Source organism: Callospermophilus lateralis, unplaced genomic scaffold, assembly GCF_048772815.1.
Source record: "Callospermophilus lateralis isolate mCalLat2 unplaced genomic scaffold, mCalLat2.hap1 Scaffold_105, whole genome shotgun sequence".
NCBI classification, from domain to species: Eukaryota; Metazoa; Chordata; class Mammalia; order Rodentia; family Sciuridae; genus Callospermophilus; species Callospermophilus lateralis.
In genome coordinates, this window is record NW_027510702.1 from 71294 (window position 1) to 94583 (window position 23290).

Here is a 23290-nt window from a genome sequence, read left to right on the forward strand (position 1 = left end):
TGCCTGACATGACTGCAGCCATCGGTATTAGTATCCTGCTGACCTGTGTGCCCTGCCCATCTCAGGGCAGCAGGCCTGGCCTCCTCACCACCATGCCTGTGCAATAAGGCCTGTGGAATGAGAGCCTGTAGAGATGCTCATGTGACCGTGTGTGCAGACTCACGTGCCTGGCCCTGCTGGTGGTGAGGTGACTCCACATATGCATGACTGTGTGTGACAGGGTGTGACACCCCTGCCTGTGTCCATGGAGGCACCCTTCCTTCTCACAGCTACCTGTGGCATCAGGGCGTCTCTAGTAAAGCTGGTTTTAGTTCTGTTTTTAGGCTGATCCCTGGCCCCCCTAATCCTGGGCCAGGGGTGTATGTGGTCCCTAGGACTGGACCCAGATTCTACAGAGACTCTCTCTGCTCTCTCTCTCTGCCTCGTCAGAGGCCCTGCTGGTAGGAGCAGGAAGTATCTGGGCCTTGGGGCAGGTCTGGGCCTTCCTGGTCTCACTTACCTTGTGGTACAGGATTCCTGGGGCCATGGCAGAACCTGGGTGGGGTGGGGTGGGCAGGAGGCCCAGCCCACAAAGCTACATGCACTTGCTCAGCAGGTGGGCTAGCTCAGGAGGGCTGAGGTCTCCCAGAGGGACCCAAGGTCTAGATCATCGGGCCACCACTGCTTGTCACCACCTCTGCTTCAGGGACCCTTGGGCCTTGTTTTCCACAGGGGTCTTGGGTCCCATGGTTCCCTAAACAGCTCTCCTGGTGGGGCTGGGGGTTCACAACTTCCTGGGGGTAGGCAGGGATGGCCATGGTGGGAGATGGGGAAGAGAAGCCCCCTTAGAGCCACTGGGTGCTGGGCCAGGCTGAGGCTCCAACCTGCTGGGGTGCCCTGGGACTTTCCCTGTTTCCCTAGGGGAACCTCATGGTACTGGAGCTGGCCCCCTAGTCCTTGGTCCCACCCATGATCCAATGGGGAACCTGGACAGAGGCTAGGCTGGGTGGAACAGGGGGCTTTCTGGAGGGGTGGGGACTGAGTGGCGGCAGGGACACAGAGTGAGAACATTTTACCAAACATGGATATAAAATATTTTATTTTAAAATGTACTATTTGCAAGCATAGAAGGGCATCTGGGCAGTTTCTGCAGTGGCCTGGGCAGAGGGCCTGCCCTGCCTCTGCTCTCTGATCCCTCCAACAGAAGGGGCCAGCCCTGCCTAGAGAGAGCCCTGGGAAGGCCCTGGTGAAATGGCCTCAAAGACAGTAAGCCATCCATGCATTGCAGTGTGTGGAGGAGGACAGGGGTCTGGCCAGCACCTCCTGGGTCCCTTCCACCACTGTGTGACAGGGGAAGGGATAGCTTCTAGGGCCTGTAGGAGCTAATCATTCTTAGAGATTTTGGGCACCCTTTGTCCATCTCATGAGGACCCTCAGTGGGGCCCTAGGGGATAAATTTCCAGTAGCTGCTGTGCTCCTGACCCCAGCAGGTCAGAGGCCTGGCCATAGGCTGGTGACCCTAGTTGCTAGCCAGGGGCTCAAGGGAGAAGGCAGCGGCAGCAGTGCTGGAGGCGGTAGGTGGCCGGGGGAGGCAGTGCAGGTTCCCAGTCTTGAGCGCGCACTGCACGGGCCAGAGCACCATGCAGAACAGCACCAGCAGCAGGACAGAGACCAATGCCAAGCACCGCCAGTCCCTGCAGTGTGCCCAGCAGCGGGCCAGGCGGCTCCGGCGAGGGGCCAGGTCTGGGACAGGCACAGGTGGGGTAGGTTCAGCAGGCTTGCTCAGGCCCACATCCACACACACAAAGCTGTGTGCCTCAAGGCCAGGTGTGGCAGGCAGTGGGCGGCAGCACAGCTTGGTGCCCTCTAGCCACACTGGCTCCTCTCATTGCAGGTGTGCGGGCATCTTGGCCTGCAGCTGGCGGCTGGTACGCAGTGCAGGGGCCCCAGCAGTTGGCACAGCTGTGGGCTTCCGGCAGAATGGGCAAGGCACAGCCTCACTGCCGGAGCCTGTGGGTTGGGCGGCCGCTAGCTGGGCCAGGCACTCCAGGCAGAAGACATGGGTGCAGGACAGTTCCTTTGGTGTCTCGAAGATGTTGTCATAACCTGAGAAGCAGATGGAGCACTCCAGTGGGGAGGCCACCTTCTCTGAACCAGGGGTGCCGGGTGACCTGGGTGTCGAGACTGTGGGGCTGCTCCGGCAGTGGGGTGGTACTACCGTGTGCCATACCTGCTGGCCTGTTGACATGGTGCTGGGCTGCGGAACAGAGGCTGCTGTGAGTGTCTCCTGCCCATCCTATGAGGTCAGTCTTGTCCAGCATCAGCCCCCAGATTCCAGGGAACACACTGTCCACTTGGGGGTACCTCTGAAGTTTCTGTGTCCCTGGAGCTCCTTCACCCAAGCTATCACCTACCCTCCCCTACTTGTCCCAGGGCTGGGTTTCCAGTGGGCCCCAGGCCTAGATGGCCCAGAGGGTGCTGGGGTGCATCTCATGGCTCAGTGGACACCTTCTGCCCCTGCCTCTACTTCTGATGGCAGTGGTCTGTGATGGCTCCTGCAACATCCCATCTTTTGGGGTACAGGCCCTGTGGGAAAGGCAGCTTGAGGGTGGGCAGCTCAACCAGGTTGACTCAACCCGGAGCCTGCAGGATGGGGGCCCTGGGCTTGTGGGCTGCCTCTGGGCGGCTGAAGTGATGTGAAACTACATGCAGTGGGCGCCTGGGCTGGTCGGCACGTGCTGGAGTTGTAAGTGGCCAAGTAGAGTGGGGGGTCTCTGAGTCTGAGGGCAGCGGAGCCCTGTGATGGTGGGAGACTGGGAAGGCCTGAGTGAAATCCCAAGGGAGGGCTTTCCCAGCTGCACCCTGGACACATTGGGGCCCACTTGTCTGGCTGGTGACCAGGGTCTTGTGCCAATGACCCCCCGGCTAGGGTGAAGCAGGCTTCAGCCATCCACTCTGTGCCCTTGAATGTCAGGTCATGGCTGCCCTTTGAAGAGGAAGCAGGATGTTGAAGGGTCCAGGGCCTTCTCTTCCATGGCCATTTCTACTTCCCTGATGGGCTCAGAAGACCCCGCTGACCAGACACCTGCCCTGCCCTGCCTGCTGCCCCTCCCCAGCCACAGGGTCCTGCCTAGAGGACAGGCAAGTGACAATGCCTTTCATCTCAAAGGCTCTGGTCCCAGGACCCATGGAGCCCTGGAGGCCTCACTAGAGGTGGCCCCTTGCCTTTCTGGCCCTGATCTAGGCTTACTGGCCAGTCCTGGGGGCAGGTGGATGGTGCAGGTATTGCTAATTGTCACTGTGATCCTGTGAGTCACCTGACATCACCGTGATGTCACGAGGGCCCCAGGCTCCTGGCATGTGAAGTCACCACATCTCAGGGACAGCTGTGGCCCTGGAGAGCCTGGGAGGACCTCGGGACGCCCTCCCCCACCTTTCTCCCACAGAACCTGCTCCTTGGCACCAGGCCCCACCCTCACAGAGGCGCCTATTCAGGTGAAGGGTGAGGACAGGCTGAGCAGCCTTACCTGGCAGCGGGGGGTCAGCAGCTCCTGGGCATGATCCTCTCCACCGACCACAGAGGGGTGCTGAGCCTCTGGGCTCCCCAGCTCCAATACTGTTTGCTCCCTCTCCTCCAGTCCTGGCTTGGCCTCGGCTCCACCTGGCAGGTGTCTCTCCTGGGCCCAGTGGCCAGCAGCTGTCCTGAGGTACTGGCAAGTGTAACTGGGCTGTCAGGAATAGAGGATGCGTGTGCTTGTCCTGGTGTTGGCCGTCTGGGACAGGTGTGAGTTCTCAAGGCATGAGCTGTGGGCAGGTGCCTTTATACCTCCAGGGTGGCTGGGGGTGTGGCTTGGGCTTCAGGATTGGCTGGCCATCCTCTTTACCTAGCAGGACAGGCATGGCCACATGGGGATCAGCAGTTCTGGGTCTGGGGTCAGCCCAGGCCTCTGCAGCATGGAGGTCTGTCCACTCTGTTCTAGTTCCGGCTGCCCATGGCTCCTGAGTGGGCCCAAAGCAGGGGAACCCACAAACACCTCACAGTTATAGCCCAGCTTGTCACCTGCACTGCTACCTGCCTCCCCAGAAGCTCCACCCCCTCCCACCCATCCACCTGTGACTATCCTTCTCACGCATGGCACTCTTCTGCCTCTGCCCAGGGTCCCACTCCAGCCCAGCCTCCCTCTATTGGGGTCCAGGAAGTGAGGTGAGAAGTCAAGGCTAGGCAGGGCCTGAGCAGCAACTTTGAGGATGAAATCAGAGCGAGGACATTTGTGATCTGGGTGGTCACAACAGCTTGTGGGCAAGAAGCCTCCCCCCTCCGGCACCGTGTTCTGTGGGGCAGGGACCAGGGGCTGAGGGAGACCCAGGTCCAGCAGAGGATCGCAGAAGCTTTTCTGGCTTTGGCCAGTCAGCATGGGGCTCTAGTCAACCACGGGGCAAAGGCCCGGGCTAGTGTCAGTGTTCACCCAGGGCTGAGGCTAGAGTGGAGGGAGGGTGAGGGGACTGCACCAAAGCCCGATGGGCCAAGCAGTAGCCAGTGGCACAGACCACCCCCTCGCCAGCTCACCTGAGCGCCCATTGTGAGTGGAGGAGTACTGCCTACTCCACTCCAGATGACCAACCTGGATCCCTCCAATGGATGTGGCCCTCCCCACCCTTTCTGTCACGGTCAGGCTCTCCTCCCACGTCCTGAGCTTTCCCTCCTTCTGCCTAGCACAGTGGTCGATTCACCAGTGATGCTGAACTGGGACGGGGCCTACTGCTAGCAAGAACCCAGGTTCTGAGGTTGGAGCCCACACACAGGCCTGTGGAAAGGGCACCCTGTGAGAGGGGCCATGCTAGGGTAAGGGATGCCCCTGCTCCTCGGGGGCCCGCCCACCTGCAGGCACCACTGACCACCTCAGTGGACTGGGCATCAGAAGCCCCTGCAGTGTTGCTCCCCAAAATCCTGGTGCTCAAGGACAAGACTCCCAGGGCCTGAGGGAGAGCTGGGGGGTGACGCCTTACCAGAGGGGAACCTGACCTCAGCGTCCCCATCTGCTCCTGGAGTGGAGAGAGATCTCAGGGCCAGGAAAGGAGGGGGCCCAGATAGGAAGCAGGGGAACAGAGAGCAGCTGGGGCCCAGGGAGGGGGTGGGGCCCAGAAGGAGGTAGTGACTAGAGAGGGACTGGCTCCCTGAGCAGGGTCGGGGGCTCCTGGGGTGCTGTGATCAGCCCCTGGAGCCAGTTGTGCGAGCCCAGTGACTCAGCATCACAAGCCCTCCAGGTAGTAGACTCCTGGCTGCCCTGAAACCTCCTCCCCAGGCTCCTGTGAATATTGCCACTGTGAGGTCACCGGGCTCCTCAGGGGACAGTCAGTACCCAGAGGCGAGTGTGACATTGAGGCCCAAGGAATGTACCAGGCCTTGCTGCAGAGGTGGGGCCAGAATCCCTGCCTTCCCCCACCTGGGCCTGGGGGAGTCCCACCCAGCAGTGAGGGGACTTGTCAGGCTGTGTCCAGGGCAGTGGATGGGGCACACCTGTTACCACATCATGAGTAGGCAAGCGAGTGAATGGGGTGTGTGCACCAGCACCCTAACAATGGCCGAGTGAGCATTGTGCATGCATGAAGTGTATGGGTGCGTGTGCGCACACAGGGTCTGCCTCACTCTCTCCTGTCTCCTCTCCCCGTACCCCTCACCCTGGGGGCTCCCTGGGCCAGGCCCTCACTCATCCCTCCCCACCTAATGTGGGTGGCAGATAGAGGAGCTGTCCTTGTGCAGGTGAGTCCAGGAGAGCATGGCCTTGAAGGAGCACCCTGAAGCCCATGGTTCACGGCTCTCCCACTTCCAGGGCCATGGGTGAAGCTGGTCTCCCATTTCTGACAATGCTGTACTTGGGGCCAGAGTGGAGAGGCACTCCAAGCCAGGGTGTGCCTGGTGCTGGTCATTCTGCTGACTGCCCACCCTCCCCGAGTTGCTGCACCTGAGGCTGTCTGCATGTCACAGTGGCTCTGCTGGCTCCAGCTGGGATGCTTTCACGCAGGCCCAGGTATGGATGGAGGCAGAAGCTGGAAGGGGAAGGTAGGCTCTGGGGTGGAAGGCACACTTGGGTCTGCCCTTTGCCCCACCTTCTGGGGCTGGCAACAGGCCTGGTCCCCAAACTCTGGAAAGGAGGCAGCCTGGAGAGCATTGTCCCTTTTGTACTCAGCAGTGAAACTGCAGTCCCCAAAGATCTCTTGATAGCCCCTGCTCAGAACCCCCATCTGCTGAGCCTGACTGATACATACCCCACTGAGGCTCAGAGCCCAGGCAGCCCCCAGACCCAGGCCCCATCTAACTGTGCACCCACCACCCGACATCACTCTCAGGTCCACCTGAGTCCTTGCTCAGCTGATCCTTCCCTGGTCAGCTTGGGCACCTCCCCCAGTGCTGCCCAGGGAATACTGAACGAGCAGGTAAGGGAACGAAGGGTGGGGGGCTGGACTCTAGGGAAGAATGTGAAGGGGGCTGTAGTGACCTCTGTTTCCAATTTTGGCCATGGGTGGAGGCGAGGGAGAGGTCCCAGGTCAGCATGAGTGAGAAGGGCCTGGGCAGGGGTTGCTCAGGATGACCAGAGAGGGAGGGGGCCTTCCCTGTCTGCCACACAATGTCCCTTCCTACCTGCCATCAGAAATCATGTTGGTGGGGCTGGGGTTGTGCCTCAGTGCCTGGCACCAGGTTTGACCCACAGTACCACATAAAAATAAATTAAATAATAAAGGTATTGTGTCCATCTACAACTAAATAATATTTTAAAAAATCACGTTGGGGTCCCTCAGTCTGGCCAAAGCACCTGTCCTGCTGCAGGTACCTCAGGATGGCATGGCCCTGGGGAGGTCCCGGGTGCAAAGAGGCCCACTGGGTCAGACTCCCTCCTGTGGCTCTCGCTGCTCCTCATGTTCTGTCTCCAGGGTGGGGTCCTTTGTTCCCAGAACAAGGTGAAGTTGGGTAGGCCTACTGGGGGCCTTGTTCCCAAGCACTTCTCAGGTAGACAGACCTCAGGCTGGGCTTTCTGAGGCTGGATGGCAGCAGGTATCTGAAGACACAACCCCCAGTCCATATTCTGGGCAGAGGGGCTGGGGCAGGGCCAGGACTCTGGGCATTCCAAGTGGAAGGCACACTTGGGTCTGCCCTCCTTCTGGACAGACTCTCAGTGCCCAGGGGAGGGCCAGTAACTGCCTCGCTACAGCTTGCCCTCTTTGGCCAGTTCTGATGCCCATCAGCAAATGCCTCCATGCCCACCAGCCTCCCAAAGCACTGTCCACCTGTGGGCTTGAGGAGGGACTGCTGCCCTGGGCTCAAGTGGCCAGGACACGGGGGTTTCCCCAAGGGCGAGTCAAGCCCATAGACTGCTATTTGTAGCCTCATCCTGAGGGTTTCTAGGGTGTGAATGAGGCCTGGCAATCCCTGCCAGGTCTCCATGGCCCTGTCTGCATGCCCCTGCCAGGCCTGGCTCTTCTCCACAACAGCCCAGAAGAGATGCCCACATCTTCCCATCTTGGGTCCCAAGGAACCTCGGGTGGCCCTCTCCAACAAGGGGATTTGGAGCAAGCTGTCTTTTGGGGGACACCCTGAGAGCTGAAGGGGTGAATTCAGGGGTGGGCCCTTGGCAGGAGCCAGGCAGTCCCTGACTTGAGGCCCCCGACTAGGAACTAGGTAGTAGCACTCCTGGATCCTGCTGTCTCCCTGTCCCCTGCATATGGCAGTGGGGTGGGTGGTACTGGCCTGGAAGGGGGTGGCAGTCACACATATTTAAAAGAACAGATGACCCTTAGGGCCCTGAGAAGGCAGGGAAGGAGAAGCTCTGAATAGTTTACTCGACTTGACTTCAGATCGGCACCCCACCCTGTTGCTGGGCCAGTGGCTGGCCAGCCTCAAAGATCAAGTCCACCACTCGCGGATGAGGAGCTGCACACAGAATCACAGTGCCAAGCGCACAGCCACATCCCCAAGAAGTGGGCCAGGCTTGATGGAGATGAGGCAGGACACCTGAGGACAGTGACAGACCACTAAGTGCTGAGCCCAGCACGTAGGAGGCGGCCACCATCGAGCCTCCTCTACAGGAAGCCTTGGCTGATGGCCCCAGCCAAGCTAGCCATGTGCAGGCTGTGTCTGGTGGCCTGGGATGGCTGGGACAGGACCACTGGGCAAGGGCCACTGGCCAGCATGCCTTCCACGGGCCCAGAAAACCTGGGGATTCAGATGTGGAAGACCCATGTGTGGGCACTTCACTGTGGGTGCCCAGCCTGGGTGCCTGCTGGCCAGTGTGACCTGCCTGGGGTGCAAGGCCTGGGATGGGACAGCAGTGCCTCAGGGAACTCAGTTCTGTAGCTCCCGAGGGTGTGGCTGTGGCCTCCCAGCCACCACGGGAGCCAGACGACCTGGAGGCCTCAGTCTCAGGCAGCTGGTTCACAGCTCCGATCTGCCTGCCGGCCAGGCCCCAGCTTCACTCCTCTCAGAGGGTCTGTGGGGGCCACTGGGCTGGGTGGTGCTGGAGGGGTCCTGCTACCCTGGTTTCTCCAGGTGCAAAGCAGCCTAGTGACCCCTGCCGTCTCCAACAGTTCTGGCTGTGGGTCTGGCTGTGGCCTGAGCCCCCAGTCTCACATCGGCCTGCTCCTGTTGGTCAAACCAAGCAGTGTGGGTGGAGCAAAAGAACTTTCAAGAACCCGTGGGTGGGTTCCCATTCAGCCTGTCACTCGCTGGGAGCCAGGTCTGGCCTGTCCCAAGCCCCAGGTGACAAGGCCCTTTGTGGGGGGCTCACTGAGGGGTCCTCCAGCCTCCAAGCCGCAGGTAGTGCAGTCTGATCGGCTTCCAGGTCAGACGTTGCTGACTTGGGCCTCTGCTGTGGAGAAGGCAGAAGGGTCCGAGGCCCAGTCCAGGGGCCGCTCGCACCTGACATATCTTGGTTTTCGCACTGAAAGGGGTCAGAGATGAGCTGTGTCAGAGCCAGGGACAGAGGCTCAAGGATGGCAGAGGATGTAGCTGGAGGTGTGGGGCACCACAGGGGCCTGTTGACTCTGACCAAGGAAGAGACCAGGCGCCCCTGCCCGTCAAGAGCCAGTTCCTCCTGCCAGATGCCCCCGGGAGCCTTGCCTGGCTGTTTCCCATTAAACCCTGGGACCCTGCACCCACACATCTGGGCCTGGATCAGGGCCCGGCTGTCCCTTAAGACTAAGGTGCAGGCATTATGCATTTCTAGGACCATGTCCTAAGCCCCAGAGCCTGCAAGTGTGACCTCATTTGGGAAAAAGGTCTGGGAAGATGTGATTTAGATCTCAGATGAGACCCTCCTGCCTCAAACAGGTGGCCCTAACTGCCATGACCAGTGCCCTCCTCAGGGGAGGCAGAAAGAAAAAAGACATGAGGGAGCAGAGACAGAGGGGATGCAGCCACAGCCCAGGGAGCTGAGCCTAGGAGCTGAGAAGGTACGAGGGTCCCACAGACCTGGGAGCCAGTGTCCCCCTCTCCCACTCCTTGGTCTCTAACGTCCAACCTGGAGAGCTGTCAGAGCTCCTGCTGTCTAAGCCACCTGGGGATACTCTGCCATGAGGCCCCAGCCACTTGGGGTCCCTGTGCTCTTGCAGATGCTGTGGATGAGGCTGCTTCAGACCTGAGCCAAGTGCTGCCTGGAACAGGGTAGGCTGGGCCTTAGTTAGGAACTGCTCTGCCCCAGAGGAGAGGAACACGCTGCCTGTCCCCACCAGACCTCTGCACGGTGGGAAGAGCTTGGCCTGGGGAGGGAGGCTGGGTGATTCTGCTCTGGGCTCACAGCTGTGACTGTGGTCAGGGACTTAGCTTCACAGTCTCCTCTTATAGTGGGTCACAACTGGGTGGGGGTGCCTGGTGGGGCAAGACCCAGGGGCTGACCTGCTCCCTGTACCCTTCAAGCAGAGATGGACTTGAGCAGGGCTGGAGGAAGTGAGGGGAAGGTCTGCCCTGTGTCGGGTTCTCCTCTCTCAGTCTCAATACCTGAAGAGGAAGGGACAGCACACAGCCATGTAGGCTGATGGGCACCAGGTGTGCCTGTCAAGCGCCTGTCCCTCCTTCATGTAGTGTCTCCTTGGGACCCAAGAGGTGGGCATGTGTGTCTAGGGGCAAACCTGTAGAGGTTCCTGGGTCTGGCATTTGGAAACCGGCCCAGAGACAAGAACCCCCGGGTGACACAACCTGCCTTTACCTGAGGACTGTGGTGGGGGAATCATTGCAGCCTTGAAAGGAGAGAGAGGCAGAGTGAGATCTTGGGTGCTCAGCATGGGACACGGAGCCCAGGATGCTCAGCCGGGAGGGTGCAGATTACTTACAACTTCGCCAGGCTGCAGGCCTGGGGCTACAGAAGAAAAGAGCACATCACCCTGGAGCCAAGCAGCTGCCTGCATCCAGTGAGGTCCACAGACAGGCAGAGGCTCTTCCCAGGATCCAGGCTGGATCTGGTACCACTTCCACACTCTGCCCAGCAGTGCCCTCAGCTGAGTCTCAGCTTGGCCACATTCATGGCCTTCACCTGGGGCAAGCCACTCAAGCATCCCAGGAAGAGCCACCTCCCAGAAACCTCCCTCCCACTTTCCCAGAGCATACAAGGCATGCTCCTCAGGTGGTTTCTCTGGCTCCAAGAACCCAGTATGGGGGACAGAGACCCCTCCATCCTCTGGGTTCCCAGAGGTGCTGCAGGTGAGGCAGTGGCCATCAGCCCCCAATTATGCATAAGGGCATGGGTGCCTCCACTGGGGTTCCCTGGGCCACCGGAGATGGCCACACCCAGGGTCTACTCTGCTCTAGGGATGGCCTGGAAGGCAGAAATGCTGGGTGGGCATTTCTGGGAGCTGACCCCAAGGCACCTAACTTGACTGGAGACCCCAAGACTCCTACCAGCATCAGAAGCCCAGTCTTGGACTCTCAGGACCTGAAGCTATAGTAGCCCCCAGAGGGCACCCAAATGTTGGTGTAACGTAGGCAGAGAGGGGTCCTGGCACTTACTCTGTCCCTTTGGGCACCATCTAGGCCCCTGAGTGGGAGAAGGAGGAGTGAAGTACCTTTGTCTCTCCTGTAGAAGACCCTGGGGAGCTTACTGGAGCACTTGAGGTAGAAGAACCCAGCCACAGAGAGGATGAGACCTGCGCTGACGAAGAACGTCCCCAGGAAGAGGGAAGCTGTCACGTGGGAACCCCCTGCAGGCAAATCAGCCGCTATAGTGGCCAGTCTCAACTGTGGCATGCCAGGGGCCCAGGGTCCATGCCCAACCCAGGCCACCATTCCTGAACACACCTGAGCCCTCACAGGGAGCAAGGGGCCAGCACACCTGGACATAGGCCCAGGCTTCCTGGGGAGAGGGAGGGGAAGGTGAAAGGGAAAGAAGCCTTCATTAATTCCATGCTCCAGAAGTTCAAACGCTAGGCTCCCCCTGAGACTGTGCAGGGTCAGAGCTCCAACCTGCAGCAGGTGCTTCTGCCGCACTCTACCTCTCAGGTGCTGGCAGCTGCTCCTTGCCCGTCTGAACCTGCTCAGTGTCAGGGCAGGATGGCTCAGGGCCAAGGACTGTGGACAAACTGTGACCATGGGATGGAGGAGATGCTTTAGGTGCCTGGGGAAGCCACTTTTTCACCCTGAGGCACAAGTGCCCTTGCCAGGCCCATGGCCTTGCCATCCAACTAGCCCTGTGCTATAGGAGGCCATGAGGTGTCAGAGCTGGCCCTTCCCTATGGGCCACTGCTCTGTGCTGCTGGCTTCTGCAGTCCAGGCCAGTGCTGGGCCTGAGGCCACCTTGGAGCTCAAACATATTTTCTGGGGAGGGGAAGGCCAGGCTCAAATTCCTGGGAAGAGCTGAGCCTCAGAACAGAACTCTGAACCTAAGATCTAGGACCCAGGTCCAGCCCAGGGCTGCTAGATGAGTGGCTGGGATGATGGTTCCCACAGCCTCTCAGGCACCTCAAGCAAAGGAGGCAACCTTGCTCTGGAGCTGGGCTATGGTGCCCCCCCCAGTGCTGGCCCCTCTCCCAGCTCCTGCCTTGTCCGGATCTTCCCTCTCACCTGGTCCCACCCGCCCCAGCCACTCCTAGCCACACTCCCACCCCTGGCCTGACCAGGCCCTCAACTCAAGTAGACTGCAGGCCAGGGAGAAGTGACTACCTAGAGACAGGGAACACCCCGAGGACAGTGCTGTGGCAGGCATTTCTGGTGGCCCATATGCCTGCAGTCTTAGAAGCCTATGCCCTGGAAAAACCACTGGGATGGGCAGACTCCTGCTGGGGCCTGAGGTCACAGGGGCCATGGCAGCCATGGAATGAGGCAAGGACCAGACAGAAGGTGCGGCTGAGAAGGCTTCCACCAACAGCCCTTCTGAGACCATGGAGGATATGGCACCCCCCCACACCAGGGCACACCCAGTACCTGCCACACTCAGCCCACAGACCTCAGCCTCATGAGCCACTGGATTCTCAGAAATCCCTACTTCATGGTCAGGGTCCCTGTCACAGAGCGCATGGCTGGGTCTGAAGTCTGATCGTGACCTCCAAGGTACCCTACAGCCCATCAGCTCTCAGGGTCTGTGCTGCCATGGCTCTAAGGAGCCTCTACCCCAGGCCTGGCTCTGGCCTGGTGAACTAAGACTTACCAAAATGTGGCCCTCCAGGCAGCCCTGTGCTTCTGTTCATGGGGAACTGCGCACCCCAGGCAGCAACTGTGGGGAGCAGAACAGAGGGGAGGCCAGGGCCAGGCACAGGACCCGAGAAAGACCCCGACACTGCCTGAATCTGAGACCAGACATTAGCAAGTCTCGCCCCACAGCTGTTCCTCATGGACATGGGACTCGGGAAGAAAGGGCTCCTGGGGGCTGTTTGCTGATGGATAGTGGTTCTGTGGGGACAAGGGCGGCCACTCCAGTTTCCCCAAAATTGGAGATGTGGACCCCTGTGAGAAGTCCAGGATCTGGGAGGAGTATGGGGGCAGCAATCTGGGAGACATACAGCTCCTGCACTCAGAGCTGTTATAGGTCAGCACCATCCCGTTCCTACACCGGATGCAGCTGGTGCTCCAGTCCGCGTTCCAGCGTCTATAGCAGCCTACACAGAAGGCAGGCGGCTCTCAGTAGAGGCAGGATCCAGGCCAGTTCACTGTATCCTGGAGCATTTCTGTATCTTTTGAGTTTATAAATCAACGGTCACTCAAAAACACGGACACTGGAAGTTTGGGTGGAACAAGAGGCTCTAACTCCAGAGAAGAAACCAGCACCACAGGAAGCATGTCACTCTGGCCCCAGATTCCTCTGGAGGCCTGGTGCTGAGGAGGCCACAGCCTTCGCTGAACACCTTAAGAGACAGTCCAGAGGCTGGTGACGGGAATCTGAGATTAACAGTGTGGTGGCCTCATGCTCTGGAGAACTGGAGGCCTGGCCTCCACCTCCTGCCACCCAGGCTCAAGGACCACGGCTCCCCCAGGACCACTTCCTTCAGGGCATGCGTGCAGCTGCCTCAGGCACTCCACACTCACTGGACCCACTCAGGGCAGATACAACCCTCATCTGTAACTACTGCATCCTTGTACTGTTCCCCCGGGGTCTCCCTGCAGGATCAAGCCAAATTTCCATATCAGACTATCACTACCTGAAGTCCCACCCTCTCCCTGCCCAGGTGCTGGAGTGGCCTAGCTCCTACTGGCCAACAGCATGTGAGCAGCTGTCGTCCAGCTTCCTGTAAGGGTAGCGACTGGGTATTATCCCTGTACTTCTTTCCAACATTCAACACAGCACTGAGGCCAGAGACATAGGGTCCATAAACATTGATAGTGGGTGTTGAAAGCTAGCACTGGACATGAGCTGTATTGGGGCTAAACCATTCTTGTCCTCACCACTGAAGAGGGGCAGGCGGGGACAATGCCTACCATGGGATGGTGGCTTGGTAGCTGTTCAGGGGACTGCTTATGACAAAGTGGCTCACCTGGGCCACACAGGCCTGTGCTTGGGCATGTGGTTTTGGCATCCATCACGTCCACACAGCACTCAGGCTACTGGGCCTGGAGGGGTGACAACAGGCAGGCTCTGCAAGGGCCACACTGTCAGTCCACTGTGAGCATTCATGGCTCTGCGTCTTCTAGTCAGCAACAGGCTCCCAGCTTCCCCCTTGGCCTAGAAGCAGGTGAGGACACATACCTGCCCCTGCAAGAGCCCCACTCTGGGCAGTCTCCAGGGAAAACTTCAGTGTAGTACAGAATGAGCCAGGGAGATCCAATGCAGCAGGGTGGAGACTGGACCACTGACCAGACACATCTCAAGAGTCACTGATCCATTCTACCCCGTGGCCCTGGGCGCCCCTCCAAGGTGAGGATAGCACTGTCTGAGCTGTGCAGGGCATGAGGCCATTGAACACTGAATGACCACACGAACTGCCTGGGGCCCAGACCCACCAGACAGGTTCCACAGCAGCCTCCTCACTCCCAAAGGCCAGGCAGGAGGGGCCCTGGGAACCTGATCTGCACTGCGGCCTAGAGGTGATAGGACTCAGAATTCTGTGCATTTGAGAAAGAGCAAAAGCAGGTCTCTCTGACCTCCTCTGCCCTCTGTCCCTCAGGCAGACCAGGAGACCCCAAGGGAGAGGGCCTTGCCCATGCCCAAGGAGAGGAAGATACAGAGAAGAATCTTGACTACCCCACCTGGACAGATCCTGGTTCATGGCCATCAGATCACACTCTCCATCCAAGCACACTTGGTCAGGACCATCCCTCTTCCTCAAGCCTGCGCACAATCACTCAGCACCCCCACTTCTCTGGGACACGGGTTCCTTACGAAGGCTCCCGTGTAATGTAAAACTCACATTCAAATGCTGTCTCTCACACGTCTGTCCCTTGTCACAGGTGCCTCAGTCACACGGCTGAGGAAAAGAACACTTCCTCACCTACGGGGGTCGGAAGGTATCCAGCCCCACCTGGGGAGATGTCCCAGGCTGTGGGCGTCCATTCATGGGGTCTCCTCTCCCTGCCCTGAAGACCTCACTAGGGAAGTTGAGGTGGCCAAGGCCCCTTCTCCACAGGGTCTCCCTGGTCGGGCAGAGCTGCTCCAGCCTCAACCTCCCACCTTGTGGGCCACAGGGAGAAACAGGGCAGTCACCCCAGGAACTGCAGCACCAGTTCTAATGACACTGTCTTGAGAAAAGGGACACTCTCCTGGACCACGATGAATACTGGGAGGCTGGCAGGGCCTTGCCAAGGCTTGGCATGACCAACATACCCCCACAGGGAGGGGCACTTCACTGATGCCCTCTGCAATTCCACCAATGAATGCCCCTTGATGCTGCAGCTTGGTCTCAGACATAGGGCCCAGGCCAGGCCAGCCATTCAGGGGAAATGAACTCATGCCCAACCCTTGAACCCACGTCCAATACACATGCTGAGCACTGGCCTTCACTGACAGCAGGGCAGCTGACAGACCTTGAGGAAGGAGGGTCCCCAGGTGTGACTCTACTGTCACTGCTGGGCCACTGTTTCCTGTGACTTTAGTATGGTGAATAGTGAGGGGCATCTGAGGAGTGTGAGTGACACAGGGCAGCATCAAGACCACACAGGAGGGGCCGAGGCCCAGTGGCTGCACCCTCACACTAGCCTTGTCCCGGTTAGTGAGGGACACCCCACCCTTTTGCCACCCGGCCCTGGCTCAGCTCTTCTGGACACCAAAGCTCAGCATACTGGAGTGTCACCAGCTTGGCAGAGCCATGATACCCCACTGTCGCTCTCCTGAGCAAATAGCACGTGGGCAGGCAGCTCCAGGCTGCATCTGCAGAGACCCTGTGCGCTCTACAGAAACAAGTAGGTCTGGCAGTCTTCTAGAAGGTAGAACCAAACAGCTACCGTATGGGGGCATGTCTGCTGTCCTCTTCAAGACACGAGCCCCTTGGACCCCAGCATGGAACTCCGTCATCCCTAGGGCTGAGTGCCAAGACTCCTAAGGTTAAAGGGAAGGGCCCACTGCCTCCCTGGAGGATGGTCACCTGGACATGTGACAGGAACACCAACCTCGCTTTCTGTGGACTTGCTGGCAACTCACACCAGAAGGCCAGCCAGGAGCGTGAAGCGTTGCAGTGCCATGCCAGGAGCAGGAGGACAGCGGGGCCTGTGAGAGAGGAGGGCAGTGCCAGGGACACAAGCAGGAAAAGAACGGAACATGTCAGGGAGGTGGAGCCATAGTTGGAAGGGGCGGGGCTGCAAAAGGAGCAGCTCTGAAGTGGGGGGTGCCACGTGAGAAAGGGAAGGGGCTGCAATGCCAGTGAGAGTGCCCAGAGCTGGGGAGGACCTGGCAGGCTTGATGGGCTGTGGCAAGCAGGGGCATGCGCACAGGTCTCTGCCTTGTGAGGTCTGTGGGTGCGGTCCAGGGCACCCTTACCTGCCCCTCCAGGATGAGAGCTGCTGACATCAGCTCCTCACCCAGGTGCTCAGTAGAAAGCCTGGCCAGAGGGCGTTCATGGGCCTGACCGTTGAGCTCTGCAGGCCCAGGGTCCAAGGCCTGTGAATCAAGACCATTAGGTGAGGCCTGCTGTTGGTCACTGTGAAGACCACTTTCCCAGCAAGGTGAGTCCAGAGTTGGTCAGAGGGGCATCCTGATCTCTCTCCAACAGGTTCATTGGGTTGGCGTTTGCAAATGAGGTCACTGCATCTCTGGTCTCCCAAGACCAGATGACACCTCTCAAGGTTCTGTTGGAGTCTTGGGCATTGTCACCCAGACTTTTTCCCCGTGGGTGGCTAGGTCCCTAGGGCAGGCAGACATGGGTCCAGAATAATGCTAGAGTTCAAAAAGTTCTAGTCCTGGGCAGAGGGATTCAGGGAGCAAACACATTGCAAGGAGACTTCTTCACCCTAACTCCTGTCACCTGACCATCATGGGGCTTAGTAGTCACACCATGTTTGTTTTTTGGTACTGGGGACTGAACTTGGGTGCTTTACCACTGGGCTGTATCCCCAGTCCTTTTTTTTTTTTTTTTTTTTGAGACAGGGTCTCATTTAGTTGCTGAGGCTGGCCTGGAACTTGGGATCCCCCCTGCCTCAGCCTCCCCAGTTGCTGGTATCCCAGGTCAGCAGGCCTGGCTTCACTTCACATTTGTAACATAAGAGAGAGCATTAGCAGCACCCACCACACAACCTTGAAGTGATATCATTTGTACTACTTTTTTTTTTTTAGTTGTAAATGGACATAATCTTTATTTATTTTTATGCAGTGCTGAGGATGGAACCCAGTGCCTCACATGTGCAAGGCAGGCGCTCTACCACTGGGCTACAGCCCCAGCCCCCCATTTGTATTACTTTCAACAAATTTCACTTAACTCACAGGGTGATTCTCATGGCGTAACGTCACAGACACTGCTGGATACATATTTTCATGTTAGTTACCTCCAGGAAACTCTGCACTTAAACACAGCTGCGGGGTGGAAGCAGCACACTGTAGGACACTCTGGCACCAAGGACACTCTTCCACAGCAGCAGTCCCCACTTCCTTTCCAGGCAGGTCCTCAGGAAGAATGCAGAGATGCTCCAGTCTGAGGCTGGGGAATAAGGAACGGTGCTCTCTGACTGGCCTGGGGCAGTGGGCAAGTTCCCCCTTGGGGATCCGGGGGAGAGGACTATGGGGTCCACACAGCCCAGGAAGGCAAAGACTGAGGGCACAAGCTCTGGTCCCTTGACAGGGAGGGGCCCATATCTGTCCTGTAATTTGCTTCATGCCAGATTCATCCAGGTCTGTTGGCAAAGTAACCACACGGTATGGTTCAGACAGTGTCCAGTCCTGCAGGATAGTTTTCTATGATGCGAGGTCCAGTGCCCTCCTGCCTACAGCAGCGCTTGCCTTTTCTGGAAGAGTGCCAGCGATCCACCCCACTAAAAGTGCACACTTCCTGAAATCCTCCTTCACAGCTAGTCCTCTTAGATGGTGCCCCTCACCTACAGAGTGTGGTCAAGTCTCACCCTTTCTTTTTGTCCATTTAACATGTGCTCAGTAGATCTCCCCATGCCCTGGGGAAAACTGGTGTCAGGGTCCCTTCTCACTTTCTGGGAAAGGTAACCGGGGCCAGGTCAAGTCACAAAAGGAACCAAAAGTCCAAGACTCCAGTCACACTGGCACTGCTTAGTCAGCTTTATTGAGGTTCAATTAGCACACAACAGACTTCGTCCACTTACAACACACAACCTGGGGGTTCTGGAAAGCTATGCACACCACATATCTGTGAGCGCACATCATCAGGGCATCTGCACTACAGCCCTCTGCAACCCTTCCTCCTGCAAACCCTGGCCTGGGCACCCACTGACTGGCTATCACCACAAATCTGCTTTCTAGAATTTCTTTTGTTTTTTTGGTCCCAGGGATTTAACTCAGGGGTGCTTAACCACTGAACCACATCCCTAGCCCTTTTTTGTATTTTATTTAGAGACAGGATCTTACTGAATTGCTTACTGCCTGGCTAAGTGGCTGAGGCTGGCTTTGAACTTGCAGTCCTTCTGCCTCAGTGTCCCAAGCCTCTGAGATTAAAGGCATATGTCACTGCACTGAGCTGTATTCTAGAATTTCTTACAAAGAGATCACTTAGCTTTGTGTCTGGCTATGTCACATGGCACAGGGCCTCTGGAAGTGCCTTGTTGATCTGCACATCTGTACCTTTCAGTGGCTAAGTGGCACTCTACCCAGGGAGGCTGGGCCTCCTCTCCCTCACCACTGCCCACCCCTGTCTAGGGTGCCCCTCAGTCTTTCCCTGGCCTTGCAGTAAACCTGTTCTAACCACCTTCCCAGCCTTGCTGTACTTGTCTCTGGGCAACTGCTCTCCTCTTAGGCATCACTCCACAGCCACCTCAGCTACAGGATACTCCATTTGCTGAAGCTGTGTATACACAGCTAGAGGTCAGGCCACAAGAACCTGCTTCTGACAACAGTGTGGGCAGTTCTAGGTCACATGCATATCCACGTTTGAGAATCAGCTTGTCAGTTCACAGAAAAGGCTTGCATGAGTTCTGCAGGGAGGACTGGTCTTCCAACAATGTCAAGTCTTCCATTTAAGTGCTCTCCCCCATGCTAGGTCACTTCAGTTTCCCACAGCCAGTGCTCCGTGTTCTCAGTGAAGAGGTTTTGCATATCTTTAGTTAGACTTACTACTAAATACTTTATTTCTTGGTATGATTATAAACAGAAAAGAATTTCTGATTTCATTTTCTAATAGTTTGCTGTTAATACGTAACAGAACAGTTAATTTCTGCATATAAACTTTTATTTCCAAGATCTTTGTGATTTTACTTAATATACTCAGCTTTTTAAAAAAATATTTCTTAGGATCTCTTCATAACCACATCACTTGCAAATGCAGTTTTACTTGTCCTCTATGATCTGATGAAACCAACTTGGTTTTTACTTCTGACCTTACTACCAAGGTAAGGGCTCCAGGTGCAATGCCAGCTGCTTGATTTTAGGGATGAAGTACTTCATGTTTTTCACTGCGAAGTACAACATCTAGTGTAGGTTTTCCACTGATGCCTTTTACCACACAGACAAAGCTCCCTTCTCCTCCTAGTTTGCTAAGAGGTTTTTCCTTCATCATGAAAGGGGTTTAAATGTTACTAAATGCTTTTTCAACATTTACTGGAGTGATCATGTGTTTTTTCTCCTTTTTAGTATGGTCATTACATTATTTAATTTATCACTGTTCTATGGTTTTAGCCAATGTAGTAAGGAAAAAAAAAGAAAGAAAGAAAGAAAAGAAAAGCCATAAACATTAGAAAGGCTCAGCAACTTAGTGAGGCCCTGTCTCAAAATAAAAAACAAAAACAGGCTGGGGATGTGGCTCAATGGTTAAGGACCCCTCAGGGTCAACCCCTGGTACAAAAAAAAAGGTTTAGAAAGGAAAAAGTAAAACTGTCTCAATACAGATGATACAATTGTTTACATATGATCCTAAGGAATTTACAAAACAGAACAAAACAAAAAACTCCACTGTAACTCACAGAACTCTGTGCTCTACTTGATAACTTTATTTCTAACGAGCCAAAGGGATATGAGGAACAATTCTGAGGGTGCTCTGCATGCACACTGGGGCTGAATAAAGAAGGAAATGGGCTGCAGATGGTGGGCAACAGGGTCTTACCCAGAGTGGCAACAGCCTAATAGCATGTTCCAGGTTAGAGATTACAGACACATAGATCTGATTGTGTAATCAGATCTATCAGCAAGTCTGTCCACTGAGGTCCTAGAAGCAAAAGTAGTACCTGGGCCTTGATTCTCATATCTACCCCTCCCTCCCTCCCTCCATCTCTCTCTCTCCCTCTCCCTCTCCCTCTCCCTCTCCCTCCCTCCCACCCCTCCTCTCTCTCCCCCTCCCCCTCCCCTCTCCCTCCCCCCCTCCCTCCCTCTCTCTCCCTCCCTCTCTCTCTCTCTCTCTCTCTCTGTGCTGGGGATTGAACCCAAGGCCTTGTGCATGTGAGGCAAGCATTTTGCCAACTGAGCTATATCCCCAGCCCCCTAGATTCTAGTTTCTAAGACCACCCTCCAATCTTAGGAATGAGAGCTCCCTGGAGAAGTGGCTGATTCTGGGTCTAGGGCAGGAAACATAGGAGTATGAGCCCAAAGTACCTTATAGCATGAGAAAGAAAGTGCTCAAAAATCAAAAAAGACAGTAGCCAGATGAAAGTGCCCCAACAACAAAGCTGAGACTACACAAGCAGAAATATACGGCCGAGCCCCAAACCACAACCAGTGCACAGTGCCACACTGGTGACAATACTTGAACCACAGCCAGTGCAGGGCACGTCCACGCTGGCAACAGTGCATGAACCACAGCCAGCGCAGGGCACGTCCACACTGGCGACAGTGCATGAACCACAGCCAGCGCAGGGCACGTCCACACTGGCGACAGTGCATGAACCACAGCCAGCGCAGGGCACGTCCACACTGGCGACAGTGCATGAACCACAGCCAGCGCAGGGCACGTCCACACTGGCGACAGTGCATGAACCACAGCCAGCGCAGGGCACGTCCACACTGGGGACAGTGCATGAACCACAGCCAGCGCAGGGCACGTCCACACTGGCGACAGTGCATGAACCACAGCCAGCGCAGGGCACGTCCACACTGGGGACAGTGCATGAACCACAGCCAGCGCAGGGCACGTCCACACTGGCGACAGTGCATGAACCACAGCCAGCGCAGGGCACGTCCACACTGGCGACAGTGCATGAACCACAGCCAGCGCAGGGCACGTCCACACTGCCGACAGTGCATGAACCAGACAGTGGAGGGCACATCCAAACTGGTGACAGTGCATGAACCACAGTCAGTGGAGGGCGCGTCCACACTGGCCACAGTGCATGAACCACAGTCAGTGGAGGGCGCTTCCACACTGGCCACAGTGCATAAACCACAGCCAGTGCAGGGCACGTCCACGCTGGTGACAGTGCATGAACCACAGACAGTGGAGGGCACGTCCACACTGGCCTCAGTGCATGAACCATGGCCAGTACAGGGTGCGTCCATGCTGGCAACAGTGCATGAACCATGGCCAGTGCAGGGCGTGTCCATGCTGGCGACAGTGCATGACTGATGGCCAAACACAAAATGAAAGAGACACTCTTTACAGAGGAATCCTAGATAGCATCCCCAGCATGGGCTGGACAGAGACTCACTGTAAGACAGCAGGGACAGGGGAAAGGAGCAACTCTGCAGCAGAGACACCTACAAACACCATCTCAACCAGGCCAGGGGTAGTCTGTGGACGTCAGAGATGCCCTAAAGGGGTGTGATGGGATCAGCACCTCACCTGATCACCCCTGGTGCTCCTTCAGTCTGCCATGAGTGACGTGACAGTCCCTCATGTCAGTCCACCTGAGGAACCCAAACAGGATGTTCTACAAACACCCCACCAAGCCTCTTCAGATCCTAAGAATTCACCAGAGAGTGAGACACAGCCACAGCCTGGGGAAGACACAGCAGCCAAACACAATATGGGGTCCTGCATAGGGCCCTGGAGGGGCAAAGCTGGGGACATGCACAGTGAAGGGCACCAAGGTCAGGTGAGCCCGTGGTTATCTCAGGGCAAGTTCGAACAAGGTCAGGTGAGCCGTTATCTCGGGGCAAGTGCATCTGTTCCAAAATAAGAGTCTAAATCTGTTCCAAAATTTTAAAAAAATGTAAATTACACTATTGATAACATGAATAGGCAGTTCAAAGAATGGGACTTGGAGGCCAAGGCAATTTAGTGAAGCCCCTCAAAATCTTAAAAATGATTGGAACATAGCTCAGTGGTAAAGAGCCTCTGGGTTCAATCCCCTGTAGCCAAAAAGAAAAAAAAAAGAGTGTGGGGTGTTAATATTTGCAAGACAAATACTACCTAACAAAAGCCCTGTTTATAGAATACAGAAGAGACTGTCACAACTCAGTAATAAAAAACATGATGAAGCCTTATGAGACACTTCAGAACAGACATCTGAGCACATAATACACAGAAGAAAAGTGCATGCCACCATCACACCATGGGAGATGAATGACGGACACCAGGCACGTGGATGGTGGGGATGCAGAGCTGAGGAACTGCACACCTGGCCATGGCGGTGGCACTCCTGCTTGTCTTCCCAAGAGAAAGAAAAACACATGCCCACAAAAACGGTCCAAAATTGCACATAACTTCTTTAGCCACACCAGAAATACACCCATATGGCTGAGTGGTGGGTGGCACAGCTGTAGGTGGGATGGGACTCCATGACACTACAGAAAGTGGTCAGGTCACAAACACTTGCTGAGACAGGGTCCTGAAAGGCTTGAAAGGCAACCTCAAGGGATGACAGGCAGGTTCTACATCTGACAGGAGCATGGAGTAAGTGGGTGGATGTGTATATCAGAACTCATGGAACTGGATACAAGACCTGTGTCCCTCACTGGACATAAATTACACTTCAACAATTAACTAAATGCAGTTCATTTTCTACTTTGAAAATCTCAAGATCAAGCTTTCAACAACAAACTTAGTAACCCAGATAGGACCCGAGAGTAGCCCCTGCTCCAGCTTTCTTGGGCAGGCCTGGCTCTCCAAGGAACCCCATTCCCATGATGAGGATTCATGGTGCTGGTGAACTTGTTGACAGCCAACTACAGGAGAGTTAGGGGACAGTACTGGTTGCTCCATCATGGTCCACTTTGAGAAAAAGGAAACTGAACTCAGGACTAAGTCACAACTTTGGCCATCTGACTGGTGAAACAGGCTTGCTAGGTGTTTCAAAATCAAAAACTTGGAGACCAAAGTCAAGGAAGTAAAAGGGCCAAGGAAAAAGCAGCCAATATTTTGACCCTTG

At 56.3% G+C, this 23290-nt stretch overlaps 1 protein-coding gene and 1 pseudogene across 1 annotated transcript; both read right to left on the reverse strand.

Annotated features, from left to right (window-relative positions):
* Positions 1-1093: 1093 nt before the first annotated feature.
* LOC143386849 (RING finger protein 223 pseudogene) lies at positions 1094-4860 on the reverse strand (annotated as a pseudogene).
* Positions 4861-8224: 3364 nt separating this feature from the next.
* LOC143387953 (uncharacterized protein C1orf159-like) lies at positions 8225-15296 on the reverse strand. Its single transcript, XM_077107988.1, has 8 exons — positions 15213-15296; positions 13927-13993; positions 12763-13053; positions 12606-12671; positions 11029-11163; positions 10300-10325; positions 10176-10206; positions 8225-8912 (listed from the first exon to the last, which is right to left on the reverse strand). The coding sequence occupies exons 1-8, from the start codon at positions 15294-15296 to the stop codon at positions 8815-8817; spliced, it is 798 nt and encodes a 265-aa protein (XP_076964103.1). The 3' UTR covers positions 8225-8814.
* Between the last annotated feature and the right edge of the window lie 7994 nt (positions 15297-23290).

Coding starts and splice junctions, on each gene's coding strand:
- LOC143387953 (XM_077107988.1), bottom strand. CDS start 15,296: ATGTCTGAGACCAAGCTGCAGCATCAAGGGGCATTCATTGGTGGAATT. Junction 13,054..13,926: donor CACAGGCCTGTGTGGCCCAG/GTGAGCCACTTT, acceptor CCTTCTGTGTAG/GCTGCTATAGACGCTGGAAC. Junction 10,326..11,028: donor CTTCTACAGGAGAGACAAAG/GTACTTCACTCC, acceptor TTTCTTCTGTAG/CCCCAGGCCTGCAGCCTGGC.